This window comes from Carcharhinus amblyrhynchos, chromosome 11, assembly GCF_965287045.1.
Source record: "Carcharhinus amblyrhynchos chromosome 11, sCarAmb.v2.hapA, whole genome shotgun sequence".
Taxonomy (NCBI): Eukaryota; Metazoa; Chordata; class Chondrichthyes; order Carcharhiniformes; family Carcharhinidae; genus Carcharhinus; species Carcharhinus amblyrhynchos.
The window spans coordinates 41,929,038-41,952,988 of record NC_137334.1 but is presented as its reverse complement, the minus strand read 5'-3'; the positions used below and the strand labels follow the sequence as shown (position 1 = coordinate 41,952,988).

Here is a 23,951-nt window from a genome sequence, read left to right as displayed (position 1 = left end):
AACTGATAGTGAAAAAGTTATTGCTGAGAAAATCCTACTTGTTAGCCATGTTTTGCAACACTTTCCATCACTTTGCTAATGATGGCGAGTAGACTGATGAGTGGGTAATTTAGCGATTGAATGTATCCAGCTCTAGGTAATTTTCCATATTTGTCACTGCACTGGAACAGCTTGGTTAGGAGTGTAGCTTCTTCCTGAGTGCGTATCTTCAGTACAACAGCTGGGATGTTGCAAGGGCTCATAACCATTGTTGCAGGCAATGCTTTCAACTGTTTCATGATATCACATGGAATGCATCAAATTGGCCGAAAATCAGCATCTGTGATATTGGGGACCTCGGGAAGAAACTCAAATGGATAATCCACTTAGCACTTCCACTTGGGTGAGATAGAAAATGTTTATTCAAATGCAAAGGACAGTGGAAATCTCTGATTGGGAGAGAGTTGAGCAGCAAAAGAAAGTAGTCAGAGCTGTAAAAAGGGCATTAGGAGAAAGACTTGAGGGATATCACTGTGTGCCTCAGGGATCGGTGCTGAGTCCACTGTTGTTTGTCATTTATTATTATTAATGATTTGGATGAGAATTTGGTAGGCATGGTTAGTAAGTTTGCAGATGACACCAAGATTGGTGGCATTGTGGACAGTGAGAACGATATCTAGGATTGCAACGGGATCTTGATCGATTGGGCCAGTGGGATGACGAATGGCAGATGGAGTTTAATTTCGATAAATGCAAGGTGATGCATTTTGGTAGATTAACTGAGCAAGTCCTGCCCTGGTTCAATGGTAGGGCACTGGGGAGAGTTATAGAACAAAGAGATCTAGGGATACAGGTTCATAGCTCCTTGAAAGTGGAGTCACAGATGGACAGGGTAGTGAAGAAGGCATTTGGCATGCTTGGTTTCACTGGTCAGAACATTGAGTTGAGGAGTTGGGACACCTTGTTGAAGTTGTACAAGACGTTGGTAAGGCCACACTTGGAATACTGTGTGCAATTCTGGTCACTATTATAGAAAGGATATTATTAAACTGGAAAGAGTTTGGAAAAGGTTTACCAGGATGCTATCAGAACTTGATGGATTGAGTTATAAGGAGAATTGATGAAGTCTACAAGATTGAGGGGCGTGGATAGTCAGAAGCTTTCTCCTAGGATGGAAGAGTCAATTACTATGGGGCCCGGGTTTAAGGTGCGAAGGGCAAGGTTTAAAGGAAATGTACGAGGCAGATTTTTTTTTAACAGAAGTTGGTGGGTGCCTGGAACTCATTGCTGTGGGAGGTCATGGAAGCAGATATGGTGATGACTTTTAAGGGGCATCTTAACAAATGCATGAATAGCAGGGAATAGAGGGATATGATCCCCTGAAGGGTATGGGGTTTCAGTTACTTATCTTTGTGCTTAAATCCTTTCATGGTCATGCTCCTCCCTATATCTGTAACATTCTTCAGTGACTGAGCTGGGGGAAAGGAACACTTATGGCTGGGCTATAATGTGATTTGATGATGCTGGGGCTTTGCTGTGAATACCCTCCCTCTGATGGTATACAATGATGATGCAGGGAAGTAACCCAGTGCATAAGAACATAACATAAGAAATAGGAGCAGGAGTTGGACAGCATGGTCGGTGCAGATTAGTTGGGCCAAAGGGCCTGTTCCTGTGCTGTAATTTTCTTTGTTCTTTGAGAGTCTGGATAGATTGGGACGACTTTCTCTGGAGCGTAGGAGGCTTAGGGGTGATCTTATTAGATGTTTATAAAATAATGAGAGGCATAGATCAGCTTGATAATGAATATCTTTTCCAAAAGGTAGAGGAGTCTGAAACTAGAGGGCATAGGTTTGTGAGAGAAGAGAGATACAAAAGGGTCCAGAGGCACAATTTTTTTCAGAGTGGTGAGTGTCTGGAACAAGCTGCCTGAAGCAGTAGTAAAGGTGGGTACAATTCTATCTTTTAAGAAGCGTTTAAACAGTTACATGGGTGAGATGGGTATAGAAGGATATGGCCCAAACGTGGGCAATTGGGGCTAGCTTAGGGGCAGCTTGGACAAGTTGGCCCAAAGGGCCTGTTTCCATGCTGTAAGCCTCTATGACTCTAATGAAGAAGGATTTTACAAAGCATGATTTGCTTGTTCTGTCTGCTGAAGAAGTTCTGCATTTAGCAGGGTGGTAGTTTTCTCAGTTCCTGTAGTAGAGCAGTCTTTTCCTATCCTCAGTCCTAGGGGCATTGCTTTGATGTGGGATTCTCTGATATGTTGAGTGTAAGAAAATGCAAGAGCTTAAATTATTCAGCATTGAGCGTAATGATCATCATGGGTGTAACTTGTGTCACCTTTCCTTCTTTTTAGACCTGTTAAATATTTTCCGTGAGCCTAAGTGCATTTATGTCGCAGATTCTAATGCACAACCGAGCTCCATTAAGCATTTTTCATTAAGCTCTTATCCTATATTGCTATACGATTGAATGTGGGAGTGGACACCAGATTAAGGTTTGGATGAGGGGTGTAGTAATGTGTTCCAGCCACAAGTCACCTCACGTGTGACACTCAGTTACTGACTTTAGAATTAATCGAATGGTCATAGCACTTAATTGCAGGCTTAAAAAATCATTCCAGAGAGGCTTAGGCAAGGCCTACACTTTGCACATTCTCTGGTTATTTTTGATGGACCATGTACAATCCTTTCAGTGACTCCCAGTTGAGAACCCTTGTCCTATTCAACATTACATCTTGTTCATCCATCACTCTGCTCACTGACCTACATTAGCTGCCAGTCTCCTAATGGCTCTGATTTAAAGTTCTTATCTTTGTGCTTAAATCCTTTCATGGTCATGCTCCTCCCTATATCTGTAACATTCTTCAGTGACTGAGCTGGGGGAAAGGAACACTTATGGCTGGGCTATAATGTGATTTGATGATGCTGGGGCTTTGCTGTGAATACCCTCCCTCTGATGGTATACAATGATGATGCAGGGAAGTAACCCAGTGCATAAGAACATAACATAAGAAATAGGAGCAGGAGTAGGCCAACCAGCCCTTCGAGCCTGCCCCGCCATTCAATAAGATCATGGCTGATCTGTCGTGGCTGAGTTCCACATTCCCGCCCTCTCCCCTTAACCCTTAATCCCCTCTCTTATCAAAAACCCATCAACCCGCGTCTTAAAAATATTTAGCGAGGCAGCCTCCACCACTTCAACGGGCAGAGAATTCCAGAGATTCACCACCCTTTGAGTGAAGAAGTTCCTCCTCAACTCCGTTCTAAACCGCCCCCCTTTTATCTTGAGGCTGTGCCCCCTAGTCCTACTGTCCTTTGAGCGGGAAGAGTCTCTCCATCTCTATCCTATCCATCCCATTCATCATCTTATACGTCTCAATGAGATCTCCCCTCGTTCTTCTAAACTCTAACGAGTACAAGCCTCGTTTATTCAGCCTCTCCTCATAGCTCAACCCCCTCAACTCCGGTATCAGCCTAGTAAACCTCCTCTGCACTCCCTCCAAGGCCAAAATATCTTTGCGCAGGTGCGGCACCCAAAACTGCACACAGTACTCCAGCTGCGGCCTCACCAATGCCCTATACAGCCGCAGCAAGACCTCCCTACTTTTATATTCAATCCCCCTCGCTATGAAGGCCAGCATCCCATTCGCCTTCCTGACCACCTGCTGCACCTGCAAGCTGGGTTTTTGCGACTCATGCACAAGGACCCCGAGGTCCCTCTGCACCGTCGCCTGCTGCAGTTTTTCGCCCCGTAAGTAATAGTCCTTCCTACCATTCTTCCTACCAAAGTGGACCACCTCACACTTGCCAATATTAAATTCCATTTGCCATTTCCTGGCCCATTCGCCCAGCCTATCTAGATCCTTCTGCAGATTCTCCACACCCTCCGCACAATTTGCCGTTCCCCCAATCTTGGTGTCATCAGCAAATTTCGACACCCTACACTTGGTTCCCTCCTCCAGATCATCTATATAAATGGTAAAAAGCTGAGGCCCCAGCACCGACCCCTGGGGCACTCCACTAGTCACCATCCGCCAATCCGAATAGCACCCGTTGACCCCCACTCTCTGCCTCCTGCGTCTGCTCTATCAAGCAATTCCCTTCAAGATGCCTCGCAATTTCCTCCTTAATGACAGATTCTAACATTTTACCCACCACAGACGTTAAACTAACCGGCCTATAATTCCCCGCCTTTTGCCTGGCACCCTTCTTAAACAACGGCGTAACATTAGCCGTTTTCCAATCATCCGGCACTTCCCCGGAATCCAGCAACGTCTGGAAAATAACCACCAAGGCATCCACTATCACCTCCGCCATTTCTTTCAGAACCCTCGGATGCATTCCATCCGGTCCTGGGGACTTGTCCACAATCAGCCCCTCCAGTCTGTCGAGCACTGCCTCTCTAGTAACAGTAATGTCATTAAGACCCTCCAGTCCTACCACCTTTCCATCGCTAACACAGTGGCACGTTGTTAGCACTGCTGCTTCACAGCACCATGGACCCAAGTTCAATACCCAGCTTTAAAAGTTTGTTTATTAGTCACAAGTAAGGCTTACATTAACATAGCAACAAAGTTGCTGTGAAATTCCTCTAGTCACCACAGTCCAGCACCTGTTCAGGTCAATGCACCTAACCAGCATGTCTTTCAGAATGTGGGAGGAAACCCATGCAGAGACGGGGAGAACGTGCAAACTCCACACACACACTGATCCGAGCCGGAAGTGAAGCCCAGGTCCCTGGCACTGTGAAGCATCAGTGCTAACCACTATGCTACCGTTCTGTTGTATCGTGGGTCACCCTCTGGAGTTTGCACACTCTCTCTGTGTCTGCCAGGTGCTCCGGTTTCCTCCCACACTCCAAAGATGTGGATGTTAGGTGGACTGGCCATGCCAAATTACTCCTCTGTCAGGGAGACTACCTAGGGTAAATATAAGGGGTTATGGGGATAGGATCTGAGTGGGATTGTGGTTGGTGTAGACTTGATGGGCCGAATGGCCGCCTCCTGCACTGTGGGGATTGTATGATTCAATGAGCACTGGAACTGAACCGCGCTGGCTTCTAATTCCACTGTAAGCCGTCTCATCAATCCATTTGGTTTATAAAAAAAACCTAAAGATCCCTTTCAGAATGGGACAGAAAAATGAATCTCTGTCCAGACACAGGGCAAGGAGGTGGCCTCCTTTCTCTTCTACCCCCCTCCCTTTTCTGTCTCCAGTGGGGGCCAACATAACAGGCCAGCTTTGTGATCAAGACCCCCTCCCCGAGAGCTGCTGGTGACTCAAAGCCCAGCAGCTCCATATTGTCTGCAGCGCCACTGGGAGTGGTGGCTGCTATTGGTAATTCAGTGAAGCCTTTATCAATACTCACTGCTGGATTTCTAGAAATGGGCAAGTGGCCCAGAGGGGGAGCTGGCATCCAGCGGGCCCGGGGCGGGGGGAGCTGGCGTCCAGCGGGCCCAGGGGCCCAGGTGGGGAGCTGGCATCCAGCGGGCCCGGGGGCCAAGGTGGGGAGCTGGTGTCCAGTGGGCCCGGGGCACGGGGAGCTGGCGTCCAGCAGGCCCGGGGCGCAGGGAGCTGGCGTCCAGCGGGCCCAGGGCGCGGGGAGCTGGCGTCCAGTGGGCCCAGGTGGGGAGCTGGCGTCTAGCGGGCCCAGGGCAGGGGAGCTGGTGTCCAGTGGACCATCCCTTGCTGATACCGGATTCCACAATCGGACACCACAATAGTGCTGGCTAGTGAGGCCTGTTCAATCTTGAGGTCGCCATTAAATCCCAGTGGGTTCAGGGATCAATAGCTTTAAGGGGCTCATAAGGAAGCCTGGCGAGCGGAATTCCGGCATTGAACCTTTCCTGCTGTTAGCATTTATTAACAGGGGGTTTGAGTTTAAGAGCCGTGGGGTTATACTGCAACTATACTGGACCTTGGTGAGACAACATTTGGAATATTGTATGCAGTTCTGGTCACCTCACTATAAGAAGGATGTGGAAGCATTGGAGAGAGTGCAGAGGAGATTTACCAGGATGCTGCCTGGTTTGGAGGGTAGGACTTATGAGGAAAGGTGGAGGGAGCTAGGGCTTTTCTCTTTAGAGCGGAGGAGGATGAGAGGCGACTTAATAGAGGTTTATGAGGGGGGATAGATAGATCATAGAACTCTACAGTGCAGAAAGAGGCCCTTCGGCCCATCGAGTCTGCACCAAACACAATCCCACCCAGGCCCTATCCCCATATGCCTACATATTATACCTACTAATCCCTCTAACCTCCGCTACCCTGGACACTAAGGGCAATTTCCCCTTAGTGAGGAGATAGAGTGGACGTGCAGAGACTATTTCCTCGGGTGGATGTAGCTGTTACTAGGGGGTATAACTATAAGGTTCATGGTGGGAGATTCTTCACTGAGTGGTTGGGGTGTGGAATGCCCTGCCTGCTGTGATAATGGAGTCGGACACTTTAGGAACTTTCAAGCAGTTATTGGATAGGCACATGGAGCACACCAGAATGATGGGGAGAGGGATAGCTTGATCTTGGATTTGGATATAACTGGGCACAACATTGAGGGCCAAAGGGCCTGTACTGTGCTGTACTGTTCTATGTTTCTACGCTTGCCGCTAAATTAGTTTCCCTGATGCTTGGAATCAGACGTGCCCAATTTGCCTGGCACCTCATGCCTGCTCCATTGGGTTCTGTTAAATTCCACTTCACGAGATGTAGACATTCAGGTAAGGGAGGAGCAGCAGAAATGGAAGCCAAGGTGAGAAGGCTTTGAAGGAAAGGAGTCAGAGAGCAGGGCCTTGCTGGTTGACCTGTACACCTGCCTCACTCTGACCCCCTCGGCCTCAAATTCCTCAAGTTGAATTTTGCAAGATCATAAACTCGTATGATTTTGTAAGGTCCCAAGGATGCTCTGAAAAAGCATCCAACCCAGGCCTACTTCTGGCCTTAAACCCACAATGTTACACATTTACCCCGCTAACTCCTGTAACTTACACATCTTTCAGGCTGTGGGAGGAAACCAGAGCACCCGAAGGAAACCCGTGCAGACGTGGGGAGAAAGCGCAAACTCCACGTAGATAGTGACCCAAGGCTAGAATTGCACCTGGGTCCCTGGTGCTGTGAGGCAGCAGTGCTAATCACTGTACCACAGTGCTGCCATCACAGCAAAGCTTGTGAATGTTTACGGATTTACCAAGATGTTTGCAAATCTGGGCCATGTTTAAGGAGGGTCAGGCAGGGACAGCCACCCCCTGTAAGCAAAGGGAGCTTGTTCACATTTAAATTGCTTCTTAAGCTCAATGAGCAGAATCTGACTGGAGATCATGTGTAACATGCAGATACATTCTGAATACTCCTGTTTTTTGTCTCTGTAGTTTTAACAAATTTTTCTGTTCATTTATCACTTTTTAACAAGTTCTTTCTTATTTAAAATATAATTCTGAACAATTTACATTTATATTCTAATTTGCTGGCTTAATATGAAGTAGTGTTCTGGATTTTATTTATCTACATTATTAAATATGTTTCATACTCTTCAGTTGGTCCCCCAGCTGAATTTTTAATGCCTCTGGATTCTGCAGCTTAAGATTCTCTAATATTCTCTCCTAACTCATCTTTTTACACTTGAGGTCAGCTTTGTAACTCTAATCTACAATTTCCACAGTTGTTTTGGCAGTGCCTAGAATCTAACATTATTATTGCATTGCAAAACTTTAGCCTGTTCCAGAGGCTTGTACTTCGATATTCTAGTTATCAGTAAGGGGATAAGGGGGGTCAAGATTAACAAATAGGACATATGGCACGAATCGTCTTAGACGTATAGACCAGGTAAGCCATTAAGTGTGTGAGTGCTGTAGGATCTGCATAGTAATTTTCAAACCGGATACTTTGTGACCTTTGCAATTTGCCATCTGTTTATTGTAAAGTTGTAAGACAAGTTCTTTCACTCTATCACATTCAATTCCTAGCTTGGGTCACTATCTGTGTGGAGTTTGCATATTCTCCCCGTTTCCTCCAGGTGCTTCAGTTTCTTCCCACATTCTGAAAGATGCGCTGGTTAGAAGCATTGACATGAACAAGCGTCGGATTGTGGCGACTAGGGGAATTTCACAGTAATTTCATTGCGGTGTTAATGTAAGCCCTAATTGTGACTAATAAATAAACTTTAACTTTGAAACTTTAAAAATTGGCCATTAACTCATCTTCAACATTAATTTGACAAAGGGTATGGGAATTGTGGTGGGGCTAGTTACTAAACAAATGGTCATTGCCTCTAGCTGTGAAGAACTGGATTAATGCTGGGATATTGCCCTCTACAGTTTATGTAAAGAATTTAGCTTTTGTCAGGGAGGAAAACATATATTTACGTCAGCCTGGTTACTCTGTAAAGTTGTTATTTTCACTTTAAAAGTGGACTAGTACCAATGACTCGTACCAAAGGAATTTTGAATCTTCAGAAAACCAGCGTGGATCTCAACATTTTTAAAGAGGTGCTAATGCCCTCTATGAATCCCAAAGAAAGACACCAACCCTCTTTTACATCCTACGGCAGAGCTCCAGCCAATGGAAATGGTATTTCTACAAGGGACAAAATGGAAACACCTCAAAATTCTAGACCTTTGTCTAACCCTCAGAAGACAAAGTGAGAGTTTTGTCACTTGACATTCCCCAAGCAGCTAGAATCTGTAATATTGCCGTATGGAACTGAACCACAGGGTCTGCCATTTTACAATTGAACAGGTAGCAGCAGAAGACGTTCTGCCCAGGTAAATTGTCTGGCCCTCACTAGCAGTGTGTACTCCTGGAATATTGGGACTTCTGTTAGTCAAGACTTAATTCACCTCTGTGCCTTCTCCCATTGTGGAAGTCCTTGATCCTGGAAAAACAGATCACTCTGCCACAGTCAGCCTACTACCCTCTGAATGACTGCACCATTGGAATTTTGTTTCTGAAATCTGGAACTATAACTCTTATTTTTATCATAATCTCGCCCTTTCTTGCTCTTATCCATCTTGTATGAATGCAAAAAGGAGCAGGTATTGTAAAAAACCTCTTCCAATGCTTCATGTGTCTAAAATAAACCGCTTGTTTACTTGTTTGCTATGATGTTGTTAATACAGATTAGACAAACTCCAAACCAAGAGTTGAAGAAAGTACGCCACCGGTTAAAAAGGGGGAAATCAAAAACACCTTTCTGTTTTGTGGATGGAGATGACTAATTAGAGCCGTTTAAATTAATCTGTCCATAACATTTGTCTAAAATCTGTTGGAGACAGGTATCCCAGTAATTTTCTCCATCCTCCCCAAATTTGATCTTGCTTTAAAATTGATGTCTGTGAAATACATCTACATTCAAACAATAAGTTTTGGACTCTCCACCTGGATGTAACTACTCTTAGCCCATTTTCTTGTCCACTCTATTGTTTTATAGTTTTCTCTTTAAATACTTCCCTTTTCTAACTTAATTCTTAATGTCCATTTATGGCAAAGTTTTCTGTAACTGTGCGGAATACCTCTGACTCTGTCTTCTACATCCCTGCTTCATTTTACTAATGACAAATGTGAGTTTATGTCCCTTTGTTACCAATATACCAACTAATGCCAAAAATCTTTCACTATTTCCTTTCAAAATGTTCACAATTCTGAAAACTTGTGTTGAGCCCTCACCCTATACTCTTGGTTCCATGAGAAAGCTTCAAGATGTCAATTTTAATTTTCTTGTTTCCAGTTTCAGCATAATGAGCTTCATTGTACTTTATGGCTCTAATTCCTATAAGGAATATGTAATTATGTAACACTAACTAATATATATTATCTATATATAGCATATCAATATAATATGCATATATATAAAGGTATATATTTTAATTATATTAAATGTGAATTTCTATTTACTAGAAGTTTAGCTGATTAAATGATTGAGTGTTTTTGCTTTTTTGAAAGTCAAGTCACATGTTTTTGTAAATTACTCTGTTTTAGTTCCCTTCATCTCAATATTGTACTGTTGTATTTCAATGTTGATTACCGCATTAAATACCTTTAAGCTCTTAATGAAGAGCTAAAGTGTTCAGTTTTTGGTCTCTGTGCTATCTTGCAAAGACGGGTGACACCAAGCAGATTAATGAATGAGCAGTTTATTACGATAAGTAACTATGTACAAAGTGGTACAAAGGCTACATTACACCAAGACGCCAAACTCCTGGCTGCCAGGAAAACCATGCTCATCACCAGCATTCATGGGCTCTGGCCCAACTGTCCAAACAGGTCACATGACCCTCTGAAAGCCTGCTCCTTGAGAAGGGCACAATATCACAGTCTCTCGCCGGCATGTGAAACTCACTGCACTTGAGGTCTGACTTCTTTAATAGGTTTCAATAAATGAGTCATCATTAGACTCTCAGAATTTGAACCCCAAATTGCAGCTTTGATTCTGTTTAAAACAGTGAATAATAAGATGGAAAATAAAAGGCAAAGAACATGGTGCCTGCAGTAAACCATCAGCAAACTTCCCAGTATTTAGAGACTGAGTGCTTCAGTGAGGAGCAGCAGATGTGTGTGACCCTGGAGACATTTGGGAACCATGGTTGCTGGATAGCTGGTTGGGAGGGAACAGAGCCCAGATACAGAATGCTGAATGAACAAAGGGCAACAGCTGTGGTGACCAAAAAAAAGGAAAACAGCCAATCTCTAATGGTGCTGTGGGGAAATACTATATAATAGGAATGTTTGTGTATGGGAAAATATTGGGGCCACTGGTTTATGGTAGATTGTTTCAAAATCATGTTTAATAATTAGTTTGTCATTTAGATATGTGTAATCAAATTATATTAATCAATTGACTTAATCTAATTAATTGTAATCAATGGCTGGCGCCACTGTTCCCATGTGATTGCATCTTAAGAAGACATCACTCTGTTCCTATCTGACAGATGAAATGTGTCACATGGACTAGGTCTACATGCGAAACTGTGATTCCGTGGTTCAATGACAGAGTTATTGATGTGAAGACAGTTATGGTTGAATGGTCTAGTGCCTGGAGCTGAGACTGGACATAGATTCCCTGCCCATTAAAACTTAACATCAGTTATACATAGGATTCAAAACCGAGTTAACAGTGATCTATTTTATGATAGAACTCAAGGCTGACAATTGTTCTATGTTTTCAAGTGAGCTTAATTCCTTTAATGTGGCAATAACTTGTTAATGACACAACAAAAATAAACTGTCACTTCCTTTCCGTGGGACATTATATAACAGCCCTATGTATTACTTTGGTTCTGCAAGCTTAAGAATCAAGTTCTGTAATTAGTTATCTGGAATTTTTTCTTTTGCTCTTGTTACTCATGAACATGTACTAATTGAGTGTATACTGCTGTATTTTGTAAGTGTATCTTGCCACTTCACCTGTACACACCAATAGTCTTTATATGCTGGTTTCATAAATGTTGTGTTTTATGTATGAAGTAGTTCTGTAATTTCTGTATTAACCTTGAGGTTATGTGATGTACCGTTGCACTTTTTCTATGTTGGTCACTTTTACTTAATTCAGACCATGCACTGTTAGCTTGCTTTGAATTTCACACTAGTAAATCAGTCCTTCAACCATAACACTTATGTCCACTGTGATGATACTGTTCCTTTAAGAAATATATTTATATCGTGTTTCTTGTAAGGGGTATGTTTAGAATCCATATCTATTTTGCAATGTGCCCATTTAGCTAGGAAAACCTTTAAATGAATAGCTGGGAGTACAAGATAAGTACTCATTTTAGATATGAGAGTGTTTGTTTAAGCAGAACTAATGCATTTGTGTTACTTAGGTTCCCCCTGGTGTTTCAGAGTCGAGTTTTTATTATGTTGATTGACAGAGATGGAATCATGTGATTAATGGGAGAAGCTAGGCTTGCAGGAAAAAAATACTGTTTTCAATTTCATTTTAAAAACCACGAGCAGTTGCTGTCTGGGCTGCCAGAAGAAAGCAGTGGCTCTCTCTCTAAAAAGCTTTGAGAGCTTCAGGGCTGGTAACCTAAGTCACAACAAGTATGTCTGTGTTTGCTAACTAATTTTAAAGAGGGGGTTTAAGTTTATAAGAAGAATATTGCTTGAATTGGAACTCAGTGATAAGTTAGCAGTTAAGATTTGTATCTTGTCATGTTTAAGTATATTCAATTGTTATAAGTTAAACTAATTCATTTGTTATAGTTAAATCGTGTTTTTAAATAAAGTTTATTTTGATAAGAGCTCCCTGCTTTGTCAGTGGAATTGTGCCTGGAGTGAAACATCCTATCCTCACGTTAATGCCAAAATAGAAAATTGTTGGAGTCTAATCTGATTTCATAATATATCTTGGGTATATCTGGCACCCTAACACCACATTTTAATGAGAGTTCTCTAGGGCATGCAATATAGGCAGATATACCCTGATCAAACTCTGAAGACAACAAATCTCAAAGTAATGACCCTACACCACATGGCTCTCAAGTAGGTGATCAAGGAGACTTTATAATGATGGATACTGCATATCACAAAGCACCATGTTATCTTTACAGAAACCCATTAAATTTAATGAAAGGACAAAAGAATTCTGTAGTGAGGGGTTCTTCAGGTGACTGGCACCTTAGAGAAACCAATCAGATTGTTAATGTGACTAATCCTGTGTATAAGCAATGCAATGGCAAAAGTGAAAAAAACAGTGGCTGCCAACAACCTTTTGTGCAGAGTGTGAAAATGAAGACTTGCAGAGATAAAAGGCTGCAGCCCCATCAATAAACAGTAAGATAAAGAGGTTGCTGAACCTGAAATGACAGAAAAAACAATGTTTCAATCTGCAATCTAGGGCTAAATTGGGAAGCAACTAAAGTCATTGCATAACTTTTGATAGGTATTGCTTAATAAATGTTTCCTGATATTATGACACCAGATTATCTCTTACTACCTATTGGTTATAGTCTCAGACTAACAAATTATTCTTAATGATGTAGGTAAAGATAAGTTAAGAGTTATAACATCCAGAGAATTCTTGAGACAATGAATAAATCAAATACTCTGGGATTTATTGAAGCTTTAGGGATTGAATTCTTTAACTCTATCCATTGTTCTATGAAAATTAAATGAGAGGCTGTTTTGTATTCCATGTTGTAAAGCTGGTGATACACCCTGCCTATCAATTGTGCATGTATCAGCTAGAAATAGACCACTGGTATTTAGGTGTATTAGGAGATGTGCTATCTACATGGGAAGTCATCTGGGGTTTAATCATAGAATCCCTGCAATAGAGAAGGAGACCATTCAGCCCATCAATTCTGCACTGACTCCCTGAAAGAGCATCTTACCCAGCCTATCCTCATACCCCATGCATTTAGCATAGCTAATCCACTGAACCCACACGTCTTTGGATTGTGGGCAGAAACCGGAGCACCTGGAGGAAATGCATGCAGACTCTACACAGACACCCAAGGTTGGAATTGAATCTGTGTTCCTAGTGCTGAGGCAGCAGTGCTAGCCGCTGTGCCATCCCAAAGTATCTTTACTCTTGGGGCTCTATGAGGTTTGGCAGAGCTGAAATGGGAAAGCTGGGGTCTGAAGCATTAGTTGGGAGCTTTTGATTCAGCATCATGTGTACGAATAAATGGGACTCAGTCTAACTGGGGGTAGGAAGTGAGGTTTGATTTGCATTTTTAAGCCAGAATTTTTCAGCCATTTGCACCCCACCACTGCTGCAACTGAGGACGGAGAATTTGGTGCTCAGCCAAATCTCCGTTCACTGTATTGGGACCAGAGAATCTGCAGATTTTCTGGCCCAAGTGTTTATCCCCACAGTATAGAAAAGGGAAAGAAAACAAGTGTGACTGTTTGATGATATTGGTTTATATGTTTTGAAGTGAATACAGAATATACTGATTTTTTTTGTGTGTATCTGTTTCTCTCCCATATTCTCCCTGACAGTTGCTGTTAATTAGAAATCTTACATTTTCTCATTCTCAACAAAAGATGGTCATGATATTCAAAGCCTTTCTGATTTTCCAAGAAGTTTCCAAAATTCATGTTCTTATTTGAAAAAAAATTCAAATAGTAAGAAAAGGCTTTTCAGTGTGTACATTTTTCTGTCACATTATTTAGTGCTCCTTTTGAAGGTCATACAATATTTCTGTTGGAATTATAAACAATGTTTTCAGGGGTGCGTTCAGTCTAATTTGTTCTGTCATATGTACAAACACATTTGGCAAAATTTCCCTGTCTCTGGATTGTTGGAGACTGGATGTACAACCAAAAACGCAAATTGAGAATCTGTGAAAGTCCTGGTCTGCTAAGCTATGTGAGAAGTGCCTGGACAGTTTCAACTTCTGATGGGCAATTCCCCTCCATCCTGAAAGTCTCTGTGAAATCCTACAGCTTAGTTACCCTGGAAATGTGGGTCAGATTAACATCTGGGTAACTGCAGAACTTATCCCTCAATCACCACCCCTTTACTCAATTATGCCTGTGACTATCCAACCCCTTGCAACCTGACATAAGTATCCGTGACCTGGCTACCCTCCAGATCTCTCGACTACCTCTTGACCATTTGACTAATTCCCAACCACCCAACTGCTCACCCTCCACATGACAACCATCCTAACCTTCCAACTACATTCCCAACCTGACCTGATTACCACATGATCTGACCTGACCTAATAATTCCACTGAGCTGACTGTACATGGACCCACCTACCAAAACTCTACTCTACCCACCTACATACAGTCCTTAACCTCCCCACTCACTTACCTAACCCATCACAAGATTTGTGATGATTAAGGAAAAAAATTATAATAAAAGCATTTTTTTTCAGAATAATAGAGGATAAATTCCTTCCTGCAGCAAAACAGTCATGATTACAAAAGGTTTACAGTATGGAAACAGACTCTTCAGTCTAACTTGTCTGTACTGCCCAGTTTTTACCATTAAGCTAGTCCCAATTGCCCGCTTTTGGCCCATATCCCTCTATATCCATCTTAACCAAGTAACTGTCTAAATGCTTTTTAAAAGACAAAATTGCACCTACCTCTGGCAGATCATTTCAGATACTCACCACCCTCTGAAAAAAAATGCCTCTCTGGACCCTTTTGTATCGCTCACCTCTCACCTTAAACCTATGCCCTCTAGTTTTAGACCAGAGGGAAAGATGTTGACTATTTATCTTTTATTTTATACACTTTATAAGATCAACCATAAGCCTTTTATGTTCGAGGGAAAAAAGTCTCAGTCTATCCAACCTTTCCTTAAAACTCAAACCATCAAGTCCCGGTAGCATCCTAGTAAACTTTTTCTGCACTCTTTCTAATTTAATAATATTCTTTCTATAATAGGGTGACCAGAACTGTGCACAGTATTCCAAGTGTGGCCTTACCAATGTCTTGTACAACTTCAACAATATGTCCTAACTCCTGTGCTCAATGTTCTGACCAATGAAACTAAGCATGTCAAATGACTTCTTCACTACCCTGTCCACCTGTGATTCCATTTTCAAAGACCTATAATGCTGTATTCCTAGACCTCTATATTTTATAACTCTTCCCAATGCCCTACTATTAACTGAGTAAGTTCTGATTTGATTTGATCAACCAAAATGTATTACCTCACATTTATCTAAATTAAACTCCATCTGCCATTCAAGGGTCCACTGGCCCAATTGATCAAGATTCTTTTGCAATCCTAGATAACCTTTTTTTATCCACTATACCACCAATCTTGGGGTCATCTGCAAACTTACTAACCATGCCTGTTAAATTCTCATCCAAATTATTAATATAAATAACAATGGATTCAGCACTGATCCTTGAAACACACTGCTGGTTACAGGCCTCCAGTTTAAAGAACCACCCTGTGTCTTTTGTTGTCAAGCCAATCTTGTATCTAATTGGCCATCTCATCCTGGATCCCAGGCAATTTAACCTTATGCAACAACCTACCACGCGGTACCTTGTCAATGGTCTAGCTAAAGTCCATGTAGACAACGTTGACTGCACTGCCCTCATCTATATTTTTGGTTATCCCTTCAAAAAACTCAATCAAATTTGTGAGACATGATTTTCCACTCACAAAGCCATGCTGACTGTCCCTAATCAGTCCTTGTTCTCTAAATGCCTGTAGATCCTATCTCAAAATACCTTCTAACAATTTACCCACCACAGATGTTAGGCTCACCAGTCTGTTGTTCTCAGGCTTTTCCCTGTAGCCCTTAAACATTTGTCACCTTCCAATCTTCAAGCACCTCACTGTGGCTGTTGATGATTCAAATATCAAATATCAAATATGCGAGGGGACCCACAATTTCCTCCCAGCCTCCCACAATGTCCTGGGATACATTTCATCAGGTCCCAGAGATTTATCACCCTTGATGCTCTTTAAGGCTTCCAAATCAATCCTTGTAAGAATATTTATGCCATGTTTCAATAATTCTAATGTGAATATTCTTCCCTAGACAGAAAGATGAAGGCACAATTACACTAAAGGGAAAGAGCCAAAAGATCAGTCTTTTCTCTTCCTCAGTGTTGCAAGTGATGCTTTTTGTGACACTTCCCCCTTCCAGTAGGAGTCAGTATTGAAATGGTTTCTCCAGCTTTCGTGCTGGAAACAGGAACGTACCAAGAAATCATTCATTGATTGGGATTCCAACCTGAACAGTATAGTCTTTTAGATGATGAATTGGTTGAATTCATTGCTGTGTTTAAGGTTTGCTTTCCTGGCTGTGTGCATACCTTGCAGCTGAGGTACTGTTGCAACAGAGTCATTATTTCAAAATTTGCTAACCAAACAGCTTTGTCCCATTGAGACTGGCTCATAAAAGGCAGAGAATTCAATAAAATGGAAACTAATTTATGAATAAATGGGACTTGTAAAATAATAAAATAAACACATCTTTTGGTATAGGTTTCAATATCACCTTTTATTCTTTTTAAACAAAAGACAGTTGGAGAATTGTAACATGAATTGTTTGATGACCGATTATGCAGACCGCTCATCCTAATTTTTACCATGGTACATTTGAAATTCTTGTGGATTCTAAAGATCTGGGGACTGGAACTTCTTGAGAAGTGATGTTGTTTGTTTTTTTTCAGGGTTGCCCTCGTATTTCACTGTTGATAAATATCAGCAGGAGTGGAATTAATCAAAATAAATGAACAGGTAAGAAACAGAATTAAAATTAGATCAGCTGTGATTAAAATAATACCTTAAAGGTTAAAACTATTTGAAGACAGCAATGTGGAAATGCGGATTATGTGGAAAAGAAGTAAATGTATTTGCACATTGAATTCAGATCCTAGACTAGGTAAGGTGTCTAGTAGTGGGTGGATTCTAAAATGAGTGGCTTTCTGCTTTGAACATCTACTGGAAAGAAAGATTTTGCATTTACAAAGCAATTTTCACGACTATGAGGTGTCTCAAAGTGTTTTATTGTGAATCAAGTATGGTCACTGTGGCAATGTAGGAAACATGGCAGCCAATTTGTGTATAACAAAGTCCCACAAAGAGCAGTGACCAGATAATCTGCTTTTATTCATGTTGATTCAGGGATTAGTTTTGGCTAGGTCTCCTCTGCTCATCTTTGAAATAGTGCTATAGAACATCCAGCTGAGAGGACAACGAGAGCCTCAATAGCACCTCTGACAATGCAGCACTGCCTCAGTACTGCACTGAAGTGTTAGCTTTGATTTTTGTGTTCAAGTACAGTGGGTCTTGAGTGCAGACTCTTGTGACTTGGAGGTGATAGTGCTACCACTTCAGCCATTTGAGCAGGTTTTGGGAATAAATTGAGGGTCACTACATAGAATATTGTTGTAGGTGTTAACTGATGAAATTGGAATTCTGTTCAAAAAAAAGGTAACAAATTATAGCACTCATTACATTCAAGGCTATGGGCTAAGTGCTGGTAACTGGGATTAGGTGGGAGTTTAGGTGTTTCTCATGTTGGTGTAGACTCGATGAGCTAAAGGGCCTCTTTTGCACTGTATGATTCTATAATAAAAGGAATAAGATTGGTATCTATCACTTTCCAGGGTGGGAAGTGTGAAAAGGTAGCTGTTTCAAAAAATGTATTTGCAACAAAACAAAGAGGTGGCAAAGGGCTGACAGGGAAACAATGTATCCAGATTCCAAATAATTTATCCATGCTGAGGTTTAACAATCTTACAAACCATATTTTACAGATGTCAATGTGAAATGCATGCAAAATTCTTCAACTCAAGCATGGAGACTTTCAGGGATAAGCAGCCAGTTCAGTTTCTATTCCTGATAGTATTCCCTCTGACATTTCAGCTGTGAAGAAAGTCAGACACAGCTGAAGATTCTATTTTGCTAAGTTAGAAATTTTCATGCTGACAAAATCCCATGCCACCCACAGCCTGTTAATTGTACAGCTTTGATATGATTTGCTTTATCATGCATTCTGTTTAACATACAACTTCAACCATCACTGGCTTAAAAATAATCTTGCTTAAAGCAAAAAAAAGCAAAGCTTTGCTCTTGTGTTCTCAATAGTAAGCAAAGATTCAGTTCTAACTACCATAGCTCACCTATCAAAAGCTGCTTGTAAAAGGATTTTGTCGCTATACACATCTATCATTTCCATTTACTTCAATACAGAGAACTGATTCCCAGGCATCCTCACACAGAGAAGAACTTAAGTAGAAAATTGTTTAAGTATTTGAAAAATAGAAAATAAAACCACAAGAACATTCCAGCATTTGAAGAGCATAAAAGCAGGCAATAACTGGCTCATAACTGATTTGACTGATGCAGAGTAACAAAGTATGCACAGAACATTCTAGTTCGCTATCCCAATGTTTCAATAATAGATGTTCATTAAACCTGCTTATCATTTTCATACATTTTCTGCAGAAGACAGCAAACCCTTAGCTAGTGGCAGCATCAGATGAAGCTGCAGTGTTTGTGCTTCTCAGCATAAGCATACAACAAGGTAGTTGTATTGCATTCCTTATTTTGTTGTTTTCTCTCTCTATTCTGAGTAGAGGGGTTCTGCATTGTGCAGTAACTCACTGGGGATCTCAGCACCATCAATACCTCTTGCAAATCACAACTGAAGAACTTTTCTTATCCAGTTGAATTATAGCCATGTCAAACTGATTGCCCATCCTCACAAATGATGCTTGGGGTTTTAACTGATGTTTTGCATGGACATGCTGCAGCTGGCATTGTCTTTGCTGCCTTGTCTTTTTCGGTGCATTTCCTCCCACTTGCATCTGTTCCTTTTAATCCCATGTAGCATTGGCTTCAGTTTTGGGTTGACTTTCACCAGAGCCTAGGGATCATTTAAGAAAATAAAATATTTTTCTTGTTAAGAATTCCAGCACATAGTGAATTAACGTGACTAATTTTAATGGAAAACATATTTGTCTGTTTTCAGTAACATGTCTCGGTTACTCTTTCTTTGAATTTGCAACACAATTGGGTAAAAAATTTCTAAAATATTAAATTCAAGCAGCTTAATAATTTAGTCTGTGTTTAATGTTGTGACATTCATCAATCTCATGATGTAATTATGGTATAATGTCTCCTAGCTACACAATAGGCATTCATTCAGATGCCTTATTCATTACAGGAAATGGCTGTACTGAATGTAACAAATGAATCTAGCTGATAGAAAATTATTTATTTCTGCGCTGTTCAATTTTGGCATCTAGCCGGCATGTGCGGTTACAATGATATGTGCTTGCATAGCTTGTGATGCAAACAGAAACGAACTACAGCTTTGGAAGTCTTTCTGCAATATCAATTATTCTATCTGTGAAATGATGATTGTAATACAGTGCAAAATATGTCTGCACTATAAATGGTCAATCCAACTTTTAACAGTAAAATCCCTTGGGCTAGCAATCTTATCAATGAGTCTATTATTAATCTAATCAAAATTAGTGTTCTGACAATACTGGGATATATTTACGTTGACTGCAGTAATTTAAAGATTGAGAGATGTATTCCCAGTGTCAATAAGTTAAAATATTAGAGAAGAGCTTTGCTTAAAATGAATTGCAACAGAAATAAAGGCTGTTGGTAATGATCCCCTTTAGGACTGACTGCAACTCGTCTCCCTCTCCAGATTATGTTCATTCAGCTACATTTTCCCAGCTTTCAGAGGCATTCTTCCATTTTGCTGAAAAGCTGGAAGAAAGGAAGCTTACAAAGAGTGCAATAGGCCACTGAGCTATCCAGTTTGCCAGGATGTTGAACTTTCCAGAGGAAGTGACCCATCGTAGGGAAGCTAACTTCAACGCACACCAGAAGCTCCCAAAAAGGTTACCTCAGAGTACTAGGAAGAGGTTGCTGGGAGTGTTAGTGACAGCTCAGTCATACCATGCATTGGGAAATTATGCAAGGAAATCTTCAAAGAATTTGCCAGGTCAATCAAGGAATGAAAGTCCACCATCCCTAGTTTGTATTAATGCAGAATACCAAACATATTTATACTCACACAACTTTAAAGAATTTTACAATTGACATCCATGAGATTGTAGCCTTCACTCAAAGATCTATGTACATTCAACTCAAAGGGTAACATTTGGCATGGTGACACAATGGTTAGCACTGCTGCCTTACAGCACCAGGGACCCAGGTTTGATTCCTGGTTTGTGTCACTGTTTCTATGAAGTCCCCATGTCTGTATGGGTTTACTCCAGCTGCTCCGGTTTCCTCCCACAGTTCGAAAGGTGTGCTGGCTAGATGCATTGGCCATGCTAAATTCTCTCTCAGTGTACCTGAAAGGGCGCTGGAGTGTGGCAAATAAAGGATTTTCACAGTAACTTCATTGCAGTGTTAATGTAAGCTGACTTTTGACTAAGAAAATAAACATCAGTTTTAACATAATGCAACTGAAACTAATCAACAGTTAGCAAGTGATGACACAATGAGCTGCATGCTGACATTGGATTTAACCACATGTTGACTTGGTGATTTCAGTCTCTCATTTTTTATATTCTTGCAAGAGAAAACTGCCCAAAACCTTTATGTATAAATTTTAACCATTCAACTGGTTGAATGGGCCTGAGGGTCTTCAGTGCATCTGTTTTAATGCGAGGAGTGTGATGGGTAAGACGGATGAACTTAAGGCCTTGATGTTCGCGAGGAATTTAGATGTGGTGGCAGTGACAGAGACATGGTTAAAGGAAGGGCAGAACTGGCAGCTAAATATTCCAGGGTATAAGTGTTTTAGGTGTGATAGGGGAGGGTTGAAAAGAGGAGGGGGAGTGGCGCTCTTAGTTAGGGAGCAGATCACAGTGGTGCAGAGGGAGGATAACATAGAGGGGTTGGAAATTGAGTCTCTGTGGGTGGGGCTGAGGAATAGGAAGGGGGCCATTACAATGCTAGGAGTGTACTATAGGCCGCCTGATAGCCCGCGGGCAGTGCAAGAGGGTATATGTAGGGACATTTTGGACAAGTGTAGGAAGAACAGGGTTGTTGTAGTGGGAGATTTTAATCTCCCTGGGGTGGATTGGAAGGTGCCTAGAGCTGGGGGTTCGGACGGGGAGGCATTTGTAAGATGTATATTGGAAGGATCCTTGCAGCAGTATGTAGATAGCCCGACTCGAGAGGGGGCCATACTGGATTTAGTTCTGGGAAATGAGCCGGGTCAGGTGGTTGAGGTTGCGGTAGGTGAACATGTGGCTAATAGTGACCACAACTCTGTCTACTTTAGGATACGAATGGAAAAAGATGAGTGCTGTCCTAAGGGGATAGTGCTAAATTGGGGGAAGGCTAGATACAGCCGGATTAGGCAGGAGCTTAGGGATACAGACTGGGATAGGCTGTTGGAGGGCAAGACCACGTTAGGCATGTGGGAGTCTTTCAAGGGAAAACTGCAATGGGTGCAGGAAAGGCATGTGCCGGTTAGGAGGAAGGATGGGAAAGGTAGGATTAGAGAGCCGTGGATTACTAGAGATATAGAAGACCTGGTTAGGAAGAAACGAGAGGTGTATGGCAGATCTAAGCTGCTGGGAACAGAGACAGCGTTGGAGGAATACAGAGAGAATAGGAGGGATCTCAAAAGGGGAGTTAGGAGAGCAAAAAGGGGGCATGAGATGGCTTTGGCAGGTTGGATTAAGGAAAATCCAAAGGCGTTTTACTCCTATCTTAGGAGCAAAAGGGTGGCTAGGGGTAAAATCGGTCCTCTCGGGGACAGACAAGGGGAATTGTGCTTCGAGGCTGAGGGAATGGGGGAGATCCTGAATGAATACTTTGCATCGGTATTCACGAAGGAGAGGGTCTTGATGTCTGGTACGGTCATCGAGGGAGCGGTAGACCAACTGAAAGATCTATCGATTACGAGGCAAGAAGTGTTAGGGCTTTTAGGTAGCATTAAAACCGATAAATCTCCGGGGCCCGATGGCATTTATCCTAGGCTGCTTAGGAAGGCGAGAGATGAGATTGCTGGGCCTCTGACGCAAATCTTTGTCTCTTCTTTGGACACAGGTGAGGTCCCACAGGACTGGAGGATAGCGAACGTGGTACCGTTGTTTAAAAAGGGTAGAAGGGATAACCCAGGTAACTATAGGCCGGTGAGTTTAACGTCAGTGGTAGGCAAGTTGATGGAAAGGATTCTTAGGGATAGGATGTATGAGCACTGAGAGCGTTGCGATCTGATTAAGGATACGCAGCATGGCTTTGTAAAGGGGAAGTCTTGCCTTACGAATCTGGTAGAATTTTTTGAGGAGGTGACAAAAATGGTCGATGAAGGACGAGCTGTTGATGTCATCTATATGGATTTCAGTAAGGTGTTTGACAAAGTCCCTCATGGTAGGTTGGTAGAGAAGATTAAAGCTCATGGGATACGTGGCCAGGTATCTAGATGGGTTGAGAACTGGCTTGCAAAGAGGAGTCAGAGAGTAGTAGTGGAGGGGTCCTTTTCTAACTGGAGGTCTGTCACTAGTGGTGTGCCGCAGGGCTCAGTACTGGGACCTGTTCTCTTTGTAGTGTATATAAATGATTTGGAAGAGGGAGTAAGTGGAGTGATCAGCAAATTTGCTGATGACACCAAGATGGCTGGATTGGCGGGCAGTGAGGAGCAGTGTCTGGCAATACAACAGGATATTGATAGGCTGGTATATTGGGCAGCTACATGGAAAATGGAGTTTAACCTGGATAAATGTGAGGTGATGCATTTTGGCCGGAATAATGTAGGGGGGAGTTATATGTTAAAGGTTAAGCCCATAAGGAGTATAGAATCGCAGCGAGACCTGGGGGTGCAAGTGCACAAGTCTTTGAAGGTGGCAGTACAAGTGGAGAGTGTGGAGAAGAAAGCCTATGGTATGTTAGCCTTTATAGGAAGGGGTATAGAATATAAGAGCTGGAGTGTAATGTTGCAGTTGTACAGAACGTTGGTTAGGCCGCATTTAGAGTACTGCGTCCAGTTCTGGTTGCCTTACTACTAGAAGGATGTGGACACTCTGGAGAGAGTGCAGAGGAGGTTTACCAGGATGTTGCCTGGTATGGAAGGACTGGGGCATGAGGAAAGATTGAATAAATTGGGGCTCTTTTCCCTTGAAAGATGGCGACTGAGGGGGGGATCTAATAGAGGTATATAAGATTATGAAGGGTATAGATAGAGTAAACAGAGGTAAGCTATTTCCTATGATAGAGACACACAGGACAAGGGGACATGGGCTTAAGGTGAGGGGGGAGAGGTATAACACAGATATTAGAGGGAGGTTTTTCACACAGAAGGTAGTGGGTATATGGAATGCTCTGCCAAGTAAGGTGGTGGAGGCAAGCATGCTAGAGTTGTTTAAGAGTAACTTAGACAGGCACATGAGTGGGTTGGAGATGGGTGGATATAGGAGATTGTTTCAAATAAGGGTCATTAGCATTGGGGCGTCCCTGGTGAGGTAAATGGATATGGTACAATAATAATGTTTTTTTTCTCTTTTCATTCACAGGTTTTAAGTCAGTCCGCCTTGTTGTCCAACGAGGGGCATACACGCGATGGG

General features: G+C 42.0%; 1 protein-coding gene across 2 annotated transcripts in view; it reads right to left on the bottom strand.

Moving 5' to 3' along the window:
* Positions 1–17,030: 17,030 nt before the first annotated feature.
* Positions 17,031–23,951, bottom strand: part of pde11a (phosphodiesterase 11a) — a 355,582-nt gene continuing 348,661 nt past the window's right edge. For both annotated transcript variants that reach the window (XM_080198223.1, XM_080198224.1), the window contains one exon: positions 17,031–19,273. In XM_080198223.1, coding sequence (XP_080054349.1) covers positions 19,130–19,273 — 144 coding nt within the window. In that variant the 3' untranslated portion in view covers positions 17,031–19,129. The remainder of the gene's footprint in view (positions 19,274–23,951) is intronic.